The sequence below is a fragment of the Sphaerodactylus townsendi genome, linkage group LG09 (genome assembly GCF_021028975.2).
Source record: "Sphaerodactylus townsendi isolate TG3544 linkage group LG09, MPM_Stown_v2.3, whole genome shotgun sequence".
Taxonomy (NCBI): Eukaryota; Metazoa; Chordata; class Lepidosauria; order Squamata; family Sphaerodactylidae; genus Sphaerodactylus; species Sphaerodactylus townsendi.
The window spans coordinates 1,957,285-1,970,145 of record NC_059433.1 but is presented as its reverse complement, the minus strand read 5'-3'; the positions used below and the strand labels follow the sequence as shown (position 1 = coordinate 1,970,145).

The window sequence follows — 12,861 nt, the reverse complement described above, 5'->3', positions numbered from 1 at the left end:
GCCCCTGGCCTCAGTGCTTATAAAAGCAGCTCTCCAAGGCTGGGGACGGCAGAATCCTCTGCCCTGCCCTCCCCTGCCCCCCACCAACTGGGCTCCCAGCTGGCAGCCGGCAGCCCCTTCTGCCCTCCCCTCTAGGCAGAGGCATAGCTAGGGAAAATGGAGCCCGGTGCAAAATCGTAGTTTTGCTCCCCCCACATGGGCGACTGCGGTGATGCTGAAATCCACCCCCAAACAGCATCACTTTCAATAGTGTTTAAACTAGGGAGCCCAAATTCTCCTTTTCAATCCACCTTAAAGGGAGAATCTAGGGTCTCCAGTTAAAACAACATTGAAAGTGATGCTGTTTTGGGGTGGATTATCCCCCACCCTGAAACAGCATCACTTTCAATGTTTAAACTGGGGACCTCAGATTCTCTTTTTAAATCCATGCCGAAGGGGGTGGAAAGGAGAATCTGGGGAAATTTGGGGGGTGCCTGCTGTCAGGGATGCAATTGTTAAGCTAGCAGCACCAAACTTTCAGGGTATCTTTAGGAGAGTCTCCTAATGATACCACCCAGGTTTGGAGAAGTTTGGTTCAGGGAGTCCAAAGTTAGGGACCCTCAAAAGTGTAGCCCCCCTCTCCTATTAGCTCCCTTTAGAAACAATGGGGGATGCCCCCCCCTTGCAAGTCCATAACTTTGGACCCCCTGGACCAAATTTCACAAAACCTGGGTGATATCATCAGGAGCGTCTTCTGAAGATACCCTACAGTTTTGGTGTTTCTAGCCTAAAAACTGCTCCCCCTGCAGGTCAAAAACCGAAAAACACTAACAAATACCCCATAACCCACAAATGGGGGGCGGAGCTTTAGACATGTAATAGGGGGATTGAACCCGAGAATCCCCCCTTACCTACGTCCTTGAGTAGCAGGCTTTTGACCTTAGCAGCAGCAGAAAGTAATAGAGCCTCTTTGAATGAATGCTCATCTGATGAAGGACTGCTGATTTTGGGACATCCAGATCTTTGCTGTTCTCCATAAAACCTTCTTTCTGCTCTAGGTCATTTCTCTTTTCCTTGCGTTATATGGCAGAAGCGCAACAAACAACCTTTTAAAAAGAAGTAATTGGTTTGGACAATTAACAGTACAAAATATTCCTAAAGTCTTTAAGCATTTAGGGGCATTCTTTTAATGTTTGAAAAATATCCCCTGGTCAAGACAGAGTGGCAAGAGATGGAGGGAGGAGAAAAGGATCTGCAGAGGGGGCCCCTCACTGTGTCCCTGTGCTGTTATTAGAGACTTTAAAAAATGTTACCAGATTGACAGCCACAAATGATCTATTGAGCCTGAGATTCCTGATAAAAACGGGAATGCAGTCTATGCTGGGAGACATTCTATTTGTTGCTGTTCCAAGAGGGACTCACGCACTTAATTGTAATTTTTAATAGGGACCATCTGCTGAGGGTTCCCCCCCCCCTTTCCTCCTCCTTTCTCTCTTGCTCTCTTTGTATTTTTTAATGTCAAGATTTAGGGGAAACTTTGCACAGGGTCATGTCACACTCAGGGAAACCTCAGCTCTCCTGGGCAGAAGTGCCTGGCAATGCACCCTTTTCACACAAGTGCAAATTTCAGTCTGGAGTGGATCCAGAAAAGGAGTCCCACTGCAGCCTTGTATGTTTTGCAAATAAGGGAGCCACAACTGCCTGTGAGAATAAGGGCCTGTGTGTGGCCTGTGGATGGTCATAAGAACAAGAGAAGAAGGACTGGGTGATCAGGCAGGAGGAAAAGTGACCCTTTTCAGAAGAGTCTATCTCCCCCCTTTATATCTTCCAGTTTCTCGGGACTGTTTCTTTCAAGCAGAAGCTAAATCTTTTGTACAGTGGTATGAATTACTTTAGATCTCATCCTTAAAAACGAAGAACCTGGCAGCTCCCACTGGGCTAAGTCTGAATTACAAGGAACTGTTTTATCCTTAGTGTAAAAAATGCAAAACCAGAGGCAGTCATGTAACTATTCCAAGGATCTACTTCAGCTGCACAGCAACGAAGATTCATCCCTTCATTTAAGACAGGATAAACGCTCTCCCAAAAAAGCCTAAAAGTTCCATTCTCCACCATTTCGGGGGGGGGGGGGATTGCGCACACCGGGGCCGGCGAGCGCCACGCCAGAGGCGGAAGAAGCCCCCCCCCCCAACCGGGCACCTCTGTTCGGGCCAGTTTAGCCCTCCCCCGCGCCCGCCCCCCCCAAAAGAGCCCCGGGCAGTGTTCTGGGAGGGGGAGTTTCGGGGGTCGGGGCTGGTCGGTCCTCCCTGCAGGGCAGGTGATGCGGCGGCCTCAGCGGAGTCGAGCAGGGCTGCAGGGGTGGGAAGCGAAGCGGGAGGGGGCGGCGGCGGTGGGCGCGGTCACCTGAGATGCCTGCGGGGGGCGGGGGGCGGGGGGCGGGGCGCCGGCAGGCCGGCCGGCCGGGGAAGCTCGGGCGACCCTCTGACCCTCGCCTCTCTCTCTTCTCCCGCGCAGGGCAGCGCCGCTCGGGGGGCCGCCGTGTCCTCGTCGTCGTCGTCGTCGGAGGCTGCCGCGGCCGCGGGGCGGGAGCCGTTCGCGCCCAGCCATGGCAGCGCCTTCCACCTGCCGGACGCCTCGCCGCCCTCGCAGGCCGTCTACTACGCGAGCGCCACGCTGCCGGCGCCCCGGGGGGGCTCGCCCCTCTCCGTGCAGCCGCCGCCGCCGCCGCCGCCGCAGACCGGCTCGCCCACCCAGCTCCAGCGCGCCGCCTGCGAGGCCGCCTACGGGGCCGCGCGCGGGTCCTCGTCGTCGCCCAAACAGCAGCCGCAGTCGCCGTCGGGGGCGCGCCTGGCCAAGTCCTACAGCACCAGCTCGCCCATCAACATCGTGGTGTCGGCCTCTTCCGCCGGCCTGGCGCCCGCCGCCGCCTCCTCGCCCCTCCGCCTGGCCTCGCCGCCGCCGCCCGCCGCCGCCTCGCCCCTCCACCAGCAGCTCAGCGCCGCCGCCGCCGCCTACGCCACCCTCTCGCCCGCCAAGCGCCTGGCCAAGCACCCCCACCACGCCGCCCACGAGCTCTACGCCAGCGCCACCCTGCAGCGCCCCGCCAGCCTCGCCGCAGGTGAGAGCGCCCGGGCCCCTCCCGGCCGGCGGGGAAGCGGGGCTGCCGGGGGGCGGGGGGCGGGGGGAGGGAGGCGGGCGGGCGGGATCCCCCCCCCCCCGCCGCCCAGGACCTTTTGTGGCCGCGAGGGAGGGAGGGAGGGAGGGAGGGAGTCGCTGTCAGGAGAGGAGCCCGCGCGCGGCGGCTGCTGGTGGCCAGTTGGGGTCTCCTGGTGGGCCGGCTGAAGGCAGCAGCCTTGCTGAGGCGGCGCGGGAGGGGCCGGGGAGTCCCGCGGGGGGGGGGGGGCGGGGGGGGAGAAGCGGCTCTGGGGTCTCCGCCTGGTGGCCGGTCCTCTTCGGGCCTGTGTGGGGACAAGAAGTCCAGAGCAGGCGAGGCTGGGCTGGGGCTTGGCGGTGGCTGCACGCCTGTTGCTGTGGCCAGAAGAAAAGGGGTGGCTGCGGCCTGCTCGGGCCTTGGGGGTCGGAGGCCGCCAAGGACGGCCAGTTGGTTCCCCACCGCTTCTTTGTTTTGTAGGGGGGAGCAGGCAGCAGGGCACAGGCCCCACAGCAGCCGGGTGCCTTGGAGCAGTGTGGCATGTGGACCTTGACAGCCACCTGCAATTCAGCTTCATCAGAAATATCTGTTCTTCCTTCAAAAAGTGGATCTTTTCAGGGAAAAAATAATCACATGCAATGGTTGCTTTTAAACACTTGGAGTGTTCTGTTTTGTCTTTGGTCTCCTGAAGAGTTTCTCAGTGATTAATTTGCTCTGAGCAGCGGTTCTCAACCTTCCTAATGCCGCGACCCTTTAATACAGTTCCTCATGTTGTGGTGACCCCCAGCCCTAACATTTATCCATTTTACAGATGGAGAACACTGATGCAGAGAGTCTTAGGCGACCCCCGTGAAAGGGTCATTCGACCCCCGAAGGGGTCCCGGCCCCCAGGTTGAGAACCACTGGGAGGATGTTGTCTGCCAGCTTGTGATGATCACATGTTACTGTGAACCATTTAAACTTCACAGGCCTGACATTTTACATCTGTGGTATCATTCCTTTTCAACCATTTGATTCCAGAAGCATCACTGGTGAGAGAAGTTCCCTCAGTGCATAACCTCACAGATGTGATGTTTTCTCCAATAAGGTGCTGTGATAGAACCATATTGCATAAAAGTAGCCACATAAGTTTCATTTAGCACTTTCAGTGGCTGGAAAATCCTCCTTCCCATTTTGTTCAAATTACATGAACCAGTAAATGTTTGCAAATGGATTGTGCTGTATTTTGATATGGGTCATTCAGACCCCAATGCTTCTACTGAATTCCTATATCATCACCCTGCTGCAAATTCTTTTATCATTGAGGCGCTGCCCTTGCATTATTGTACAGACTACACTAAGAACATAAGAACAAGCCAGCTGGATCAGACCAAAGTCCATCTAGTCCAGCTCTCTCCTACTCGCAGTGGCCCACCAGGTGCCTTTGGGAGCTCACATGTAGGATGTGAACGCAATGGCCTTCTGCGGCTGTTGCTCCCGAGCACCTGGACTGTTAAGGCATTTGCAATCTCAGATCAAAGAGGATCAAGATTGGTAGCCATAAATCGACTTCTCCTCCATAAATCTGTCCAAGCCCCTTTTAAAGCTATCCAGGTTAGTGGCCATCACCACCTCCTGTGGCAGCATATTCCAAACACCAATCACACGTTGCGTGAAGAAGTGTTTCCTTTTATTAGTCCTAATTCTTCCCCCCAGCATTTTCAATGTATGCCCCCTGGTTCCAGTATTGTGAGAAAGAGAGAAAAATTTCTCTCTGTCAACATTTTCTACCCCATGCATAATTTTGTAGACTTCAATCATATCCCCCCTCAGCCGCCTCCTCTCCAAACTAAAGAGTCCCAAACGCTGCAGCCTCTCCTCATAGGGAAGGTGCTCCAGTCCCTCAATCATCCTCGTTGCCCTTCTCTGCACTTTTTCTATCTCCTCAATATCCTTTTTGAGATGCGGCGACCAGAACTGGACACAGTACTCCAAGTGTGGTCGCACCACTGCTTTATATAAGGGCATGACAATCTTTACACTCTTTCCCTTCTGATAGAGGGGGTAGGAGGCTTGGGTCAAATTCTATTCCACTTGATTTGTAAATTTTGCATCCTTAAGAAGGAATGAAATAAGATTATCTTCATTTGAATTACGGTATATTTTCAACCAGTATTGGATCGCGGATAGCCATCCTTTGGACTCTAGTAATTGTTGGCCTATTTCATCACAAAGGGTCATATAGCTTACACATTTAGGGGTGCCTAAAATTTGTCTTAGAAAATTGGCTTACAACCGTTCAACATCCTTATGAAAGGCGTTTACCCAAATTGGGATGCCATAAAGTAATTGTGAAACAACCTTAGCGGCTGTACAATTTTCTTGTATAATATCTTTTTTCTGGTGAGATGTCCATTTGAGGTTAGATTGAAAGTTGGGTCCTAAATATTTAAAGGATCTCACCTGTTCTAAGTAAGTTATGCTGAGTTTTCATGTATAAGATAATCTATTTTTGGAGCATCTCATGATTTTGGATTTTTTAAAAAATGGATTGAAAGAGTATTTTGCTGACAATAATGATGAAAAAATTGTAGATATCAGATAACAACAATCCTTGCGCAAGAGAGGATGGCAGTATCATCAGCGTATAGGAGAAGTTGGGTGATTCCCAAGAATTGGTGGATGGCCATTGACTGTGGCAATTGTATTGGTTGGATCACTTAGAAACAAATTAAATAGATGAGGTGCCAGTACACAGCCTTGTTTGACACCTTTTGTGGTGGGGATTTTTGCTGATAGATTACCATATGTATTGAGTTTTATCTGGTAAGACGTTTTAGAATACAATTTTTGGGATCAATTTCCAGATGGTTCAATTTCCCCCTTAGCAAGAATCTTGATATGCCATCAAAGGTGCCTTTGAGATCCAGGATGGCCATAAAGAGTTATCTCCTACCACCCGGTGTGCATTTTTTGGCTAAAAACTCCAATATTGTGCAGCGCTCAATTGTAGATTGACCTTTTCTGAAGCCAGCCTGTTCAGGGCCAAGAATATGTAGAAATCCAATCTAATAGTTTGGCCTCCAAATGGTGAGCATATAGTTTACCAATAATTGACAGGAGACTAATTGGTTGGTAATTCTCAGGTAAAGTGGGATCTCCTTTCTTGAATACTGGTATAATTATTGAGGTGATCCAAGAATCGGGGAGAACACCAAAGCAGTCAATTAGAGTGAAAAGTGTAGCCAGAGGATGTTCCCACCATTCAGGATGATTTCTTAAGAACTCACCTGGTATATTATCAAGTCCTGAAGCTTTGCCGGGTTTTAATCAATTTATTAATTTAGAAATTTCTTGTATTTCAATATCTGGCCAGTTAGTAAGATTCCTCAGCAGTCTGCAGAGTATCCAATTATTTAAATATTGGGTTGTTGAATAATGTCTGATAGTAGTTGATCCATACCGTTTCTGGAATAATGAAAGAATTGTTATAATTTTCTTGTTTGGAGTAGTTGGAAACAATTGTCCATAATTGTTTAGAGTTCTTGTTTTGGGAGACCTTGTATAGAATATTCCATCTTTTGTCACAGTACTTTCTTTTAGATACAGTTAATTCTGTGTAATCTTTTTTTTGCATTGTAATAGGCAGTCTTGGTGGAATGTTCTGGGTTAATGAGCATATGATGAAATAATTTCCTTAAATTATTTTTAGCAGAATTACACTCTTTGTCAAACTATGTTTTATGCCCAAAGGGTTTGTGTGTGGAAGGCTTCATCGTGTGGTCAGATTTACTTAAATATATTTGAAGTGCATTACATATGGAATCAGCTTTAGAAATCATGGTATTTAGAAGAATAATTTCTTCTGTTGCTAGAAGATATTTCAAATCATGTGCTGTATGATCAGATCAGAAAATTCTTTTTAATAGGGTATTAGCACTGGCATGTTGGTTAACATGGCTGTTTGGGAAGTTGTCTATAGATAAATTGACAGGTAGATGGTCACTTTCGGTTTGGTCCCTGATTCGGAAGGAGATAATATGATTAATGAAAGAAGTTGAACAAATTCATAATCAATCACACTACTTCTACAATGCAAATGAAAAGTGTAATTATTAGGGAATTTCTATAGGTATATAGGTCAATTAAGGATTCTTAGATTAAATGAAACACAAAGTTCAGTTAAAGCTATTACAGTTTTATTGATGAAATTATCTAATAAAATCCTTGTGTCAGATAAGAGAAATGGTAACGAAATATCATTGTCAAATCCCAGTTCTGTTACCAATCTCTGATCGTTTTCTCCAATTCTTGCATTAAAATCTCCTAATATAATTAGAATAGCATTTGGGTACTCCTCTGCCAGGTATAATAGATGTTGGGTGAGACAGAACCAATGTTGCATTAAATCTGAATTTGATTTATGGGGGAGGTAATTATTCAATAAGAGTAATTCACAGGATGTAGTGTGAAATAAGAATGTTTGGACTAAAGGTGGACAAGACTCCAGTTGAGAGATAAATTTAGCTAGATCTGATTTTATTAAAAAGCATAGACCATCTTGATGTCTGCCATATTTTCTAGATCTAGTTCATTGATGGCGAACCTATGGCACGGGTGCCAGAGGTGGCACTCAGAGCCCTCTCTGTGGGCACGCGCACACCGAGTTGGTCATGTGGGGGGACTCACTTCCCCCGTGTAAAGGATTCAATGGTGTTGATGGTGAAGTAACCTTGAGTGCATTCCACAGCCCGGGCGATGGGCCAGATGCATCGGCGGAGACTTTATCTTTGCGCGGGAGATGAAGTCTCCGTTCCCATGGGAATCAGGAAGGGGGGATGGGGTGAATGGTATTATAACCTGTGCTTCTGGCGGGAAGTGTCATTCCTGCCACTGCGTGTACTTGAGCTTTCTAAGATGTCTTAATAAATGGACTTTCATTACCAAAGCCTTTTATTTCATGCCTATGGAATTCTTACATTGTGGCAGGAATCATAATTCATCTATATTCTGTGCAGTGGACCTCTTATTCTGCATGGAGAGGTTGAATGTTAATAAGGAGGCTGCGCGTAGCTCCTGCAAAGAGGGCCCGACCTTCCCTTCTGGATCTAGAGAAACCGGCAGGAGAACGGGCCTCGCTGGTGGTTCTTTCCCCGCCCCTCGTGACAGCACCCAGTCTTCCCTTTACTCCGTTGGAACGAGGGACGGATCACCTAATTCCATGGGACTTCCATGAGTCGCTTGGGGCTGTCCATGGATCGAGCGCCTGTGGAACGGATCTCACCCGTTCTCGCGGTGGATTACAAACCTCAGATGCAACCTGTCATGGAGGAGACGGGCTGACCACCTTTCATAGCGGCAACCCAGGAATCCATTGAACGACATTCCTGACCTCGGTATTTTGCGATGCTCCCAAGGAACCACCGTGGTACAGCACTGGGGCCCGGCCCAAAGGACACCGGACTCAACCTGGAATTGGGAGGTATCCGCATCGCTTCCCCCAATCGGACTCCCCTCATCCCGGGGTCCGGGCGACCGCACCTGAGGTGCCTCGGGAGCCACCGGTGGCTACGGGCGTTGGCCGGTGTCTCCGGGAGGGCTCGCTCTGATGACGAAGAGTCTGAAGAAAGCCTGCATTCCCAGCCGGACCGGCTTCTCTCCCATCGAGAAGACTGGGATGAGGGAAGTAGGGTTTACTTCGAGATGCCTGCTGCATGGAACCGAACGCCAGCTATGGGAGAGGAGGAACGGCACAGTTGCAGCAAGAGCGCCAAACCCCGCAGAGGGACCGGGAACAGCAACGCCAAAGAAGTTCAGCTTCGAAAGCTGGGATCATAAGCAAAGACGCTACTTCCAACGGGTAATACTTCCAGAATCTGTCAGTCCATGATAAAGTCCTGGAACAGTCCAGGACTGGATTTTACAACGGTAACGCTTGAAGCTGCCTGTGGCTCTCGCGACGCCAAAGTGAACTCACTGAAGCCCTTAAACGGGACGAATCCGCTTAAATTAGGGCTTAGAAAAGCTGCTTGGTATCGCGCACCAAGATGCATTGGTAACGCAAGGAGAGAGGAGCTGGCTGCTTTGGAGAGGAACTAAGGAGGCAGCAGACCAGAAGGGGCCGCAAGTTGGAACCCCATGCTGTTACTGATCATGCTGCGGTGCCAGGGGGGGCCAATGCACCTGGTCCTGCCACCAAAATAGCTGCACCGGCCAGCGCCCGACCTGCAGCCTGGCCTGTATTAACAGCCGCCTGCCCAACCTGCTCAGCTAGCTTAAACCACTTCCCAGCAGGCGCCAAGAGCCGCCGAACGGGTACTGCCCTCTCGATACCAGCCCGTTTTGATGGGACCGCTTCCAAACTTCCCTACTTCATCTCTTGCAACTCAATGCCCACTTGGAAGACTAAGTGATGATCTCTACCCGGTCTGAACGCTAAAAATAATGGGACATCGGCTCAGTCCTAGATGGAAGCGTGCAGCCGACTGGTTCACAGGATCGTTTTGGATTTTGCAGGATGAGGACTCTCGTGACAGTGCCCGTGATTCCTCCAAGCTTTGAGAGCGCTTCAAGATCCAGGCGCCGAGAATGAAGCTATCCGGCATCCATCAAAACCATCCAGCAAGGAGCAACCGCCTGCTTTGCAGAATTTGTCCGCGGAATTTCGCGGCGGCGGTTGCTCGAAACTTTCCTCCTGAGTGGCCTGAACGCATGAGATCGCGAGAACACTTCCTCGGATGCTGTGGATAGCAAGCCACGCGGAAACTGTGCTTTTAATCCGGTTCCCTCGCATTCATTGCAGATTGGATCCAGTTGGGGTCCCGCGGGCGCCTCGCTGGAATACGCTTCACAAGGAAGGTCACGACGCCTCGAAAACCACTCACCGCGCTTTCACCAAGTCAAGCTCCAGCGCTTCACCGAAACCACCCTCTGAACGCCGTCGGCCGACTTTGAGCCCAGCTGCTACCACCGGAACTTCCTATCTCTAAAGCACCCTCAAACCCAGATCTCCCGCTTGTGTAGTTCCACGTGGACGCCTCGGACAAAAGCACTCGAGGGGAGCCCTGTTGCAGAAAAAAATAAAGATGGTAGACTGGTTCCGCGGTGCTTATTTGATGTCTAAAAATTCTCTGGTGCCAACTCAACTGGACTGTGGGAGACAAGGAGACAAGGCTGACTATCAAAGCAGCACTCTCCCACTTGGCCACTGGCTGAGGGGCTAAGCATCCTTTCAAGTTTGGTCGATCATAAAAGCCTGGCTGCTCTTTCCACCCCCCCCCCCCAAGATGTCTCAAGTAAAACAACTTCGTTGGGCCGCATTTCTTTCGCGAACTTTCTCATTTGTTATCCATTTTTCCTGGGAAAACCAACAAACTGGCTGGACGCTGGGCCTCACCAGCCTACACCGGGAGGGGGGGGGGTGGAGCTGCCTTGCGAGGTGCATTCCACGCTACCGCTCTTTCCCCTCCCAGTTGGGGCTGGCTGTCACCGATCTCAAGCGTCCGCCTCCCTCACCCCGTGCTCAGTCTCGTCTCTCGCCTTCCTCGCGATGGAATTGGAGGAGGCCGAGAGGGCTGCATGAAGCCCCCGTACGCCGAAGGGGACTCCCAATTGGCGCTTTGAGAATGGAGTTTGGCGGAGGGGGGAATGTTGGTCACGCGTCTCCCCCCCCTCCGCAGTAGCAAGTTCTTGAAGTTTGCCAATGCGATGCCCGCTCGGCTGGACATCTTTGGCTTTTTGAAAACTCTGCACTTAGCCCGCCGGCAGTTCTGGTGGCATCTGCACGCAGCATTATCCGAGGCTTTACATTAAAGGCTGCTCGGTTTGTGCAGAAGTCAAGACCATCCTGGAAAGCCCTGCATGGACTGTTGAAACCTCTCCGGTAGCTCTCGCTCTTGGGAAGTCATCTCCATGGATTTTACATTACAGATTTGCCCGAAAAGTCATGGTAACACGGTTTTATAAGTGGTGGTAGACTTATTCTCTAAAGCAAGCCCATTTTGATTCCATGTGCTTCCATCCCCTCTGCTCCTAAGTTGGCACGCTGTTTATTCAACATGTTTACCGGCCTCCATTCCGCCCCGTTAAGCAGGAGTTCGACCCGCTGACCCCAATTCATCTCAAAGTTCTGGAAAGCGCTTTTGGGATTGTTGAGACGCACTACATCGCCGCCTCTACCACGCTCTTCAAAGTGACGGCGTAGATCGGAGAACGTATCAGAACCCTAGAGCATTTACTTGTTACACCAACTACCACTCAAGACACTATTGGTGCGAAGATTCCGCTTATGAGTAATTTCTACAATAATGCGGGTTCATAGTAGTACAAAGAAAACCCCTTGAAATTGTGTCTGGTCAGCCCCTTCCCGCCACAAGTACTACAACTATTCAAGTAGCAAGCAATTGGACCCCAGAATTTAACAATGGATTATCCCTAGTTTAGGGATGGAAGTCGGGTCCAGACCGTACTTACAGCAAGCAAAGGACTCCTTAAAACTGCAAGCGGATAAACACCGCCAGGACTTCCCTCTCGCGTGCAGGCTCCTGGGTGTATTTATCTACAAAAAATCTCAGAGACGCGTTATAAATTTTTCCAAACTTGGCAAGAAGATTTCAGGGACCTTTTCAAATTAATATCAGTGATTACCGATGTCACTGCCCGCCAGATTTGCCTAACTCTCTTAGTAACATCCATCCTGTCTTCCATTCCAGTTTCGTTTCAAGGAGGCTCCCCGCTTCCGATGCCTGGTAACGACTACCGGAGAGGCTCCCTCCGACGCTATTGGTTGATGGCCACAAGCACTACTCTTAAATTGACGCTTATCCTGGACTCTCGCTTTAATCGCGAACTGCAATATGTTAGTTTCTTGGGTGGGATATTCCTCTGGGTATAATCAATGGGCTTATTCCGAAACATTGAAGCCCCTAATTCTTATTTCTGCTTTCCAATCGCTTCCTCGCATAAAACCTGGGGGGGGAAGGGTCTTCTTTAAGGGGAGGCAGGAGTGTAAAGGATCCAATGGTGTTGATGGTGAAGTAACCTTGAGTGCATTCCACAGCGTCTCGGCGATGTATTAGGATGTGCATCGGGCGGAGGACTTTATCTTGCGCTGGAGATGAAGTCTCCGGCTCCCATAAGAGGAATCTGGTGGGGACAGGGTGAATGGTATTATAACCTGTGCTTCTGGCGGGAAGTGTCATTCCTGCCACTGCGTGTACTTGAGCTTTCTAAGATGTCTTAATAAATGGACTTTCATTACCAAAGCCTTTTATTTCTGCGTCTATGGAATTCCTTACACCCCCCCACACACACACATCTAGGCTGGCCTGGGCTGCTGGGCCTGATGTGAGCGCACCACGGCAACAGGGAGTACTCGGCTGGCGGAGTGCAGGGCAGAGCAGCGGGTGCACACAGGACCTGTTGGAAGCTGGAGCAGGCTGGCTGCTGCTGCTGCTACTCGAAAAAGGTAAAAGGCAGATCCGAATGGATCCATCCCATGTACACTGGGGAAACGCTGAGACCCAAGTTTTTTGCCAATCGCCTGGGCAGATCAACCTAGGGAGGAGGAGCCAAGATGCATTTAGGATTTTTTTAAAAAGCACACCAAGGTCTTTGCTAGAATTGCTTTTTTTTGTTCCTGTTGCATTTTTGTGGGAAGTCAAGTGCTGTGAAGGAAAGATGACATGTGAAGGAAAAACCACAGATCAGATGGCTGCTCCTCCAATTTAGCTTTCCTGAAGTTATCCCACCCC

The 12,861-nt window shown here is 50.2% G+C and overlaps 1 protein-coding gene across 7 annotated transcripts in view; it reads left to right on the top strand.

Moving 5' to 3' along the window:
* Window positions 1-12,861, top strand: part of CTNND2 (catenin delta 2) — a 655,193-nt gene that overhangs the window by 325,850 nt on the left and 316,482 nt on the right. For 5 of the 7 annotated variants that reach the window (XM_048507354.1, XM_048507355.1, XM_048507356.1 and 2 more), the window contains exon 7: window positions 2,494-3,095. In XM_048507354.1, the coding sequence (XP_048363311.1) occupies window positions 2,494-3,095 (602 nt within the window). Of the gene's footprint in view, window positions 1-2,493; window positions 3,098-12,861 lie in introns of all 7 variants that reach the window. The other 2 variants (XM_048507358.1, XM_048507360.1) reach the window with 1 other exon arrangement.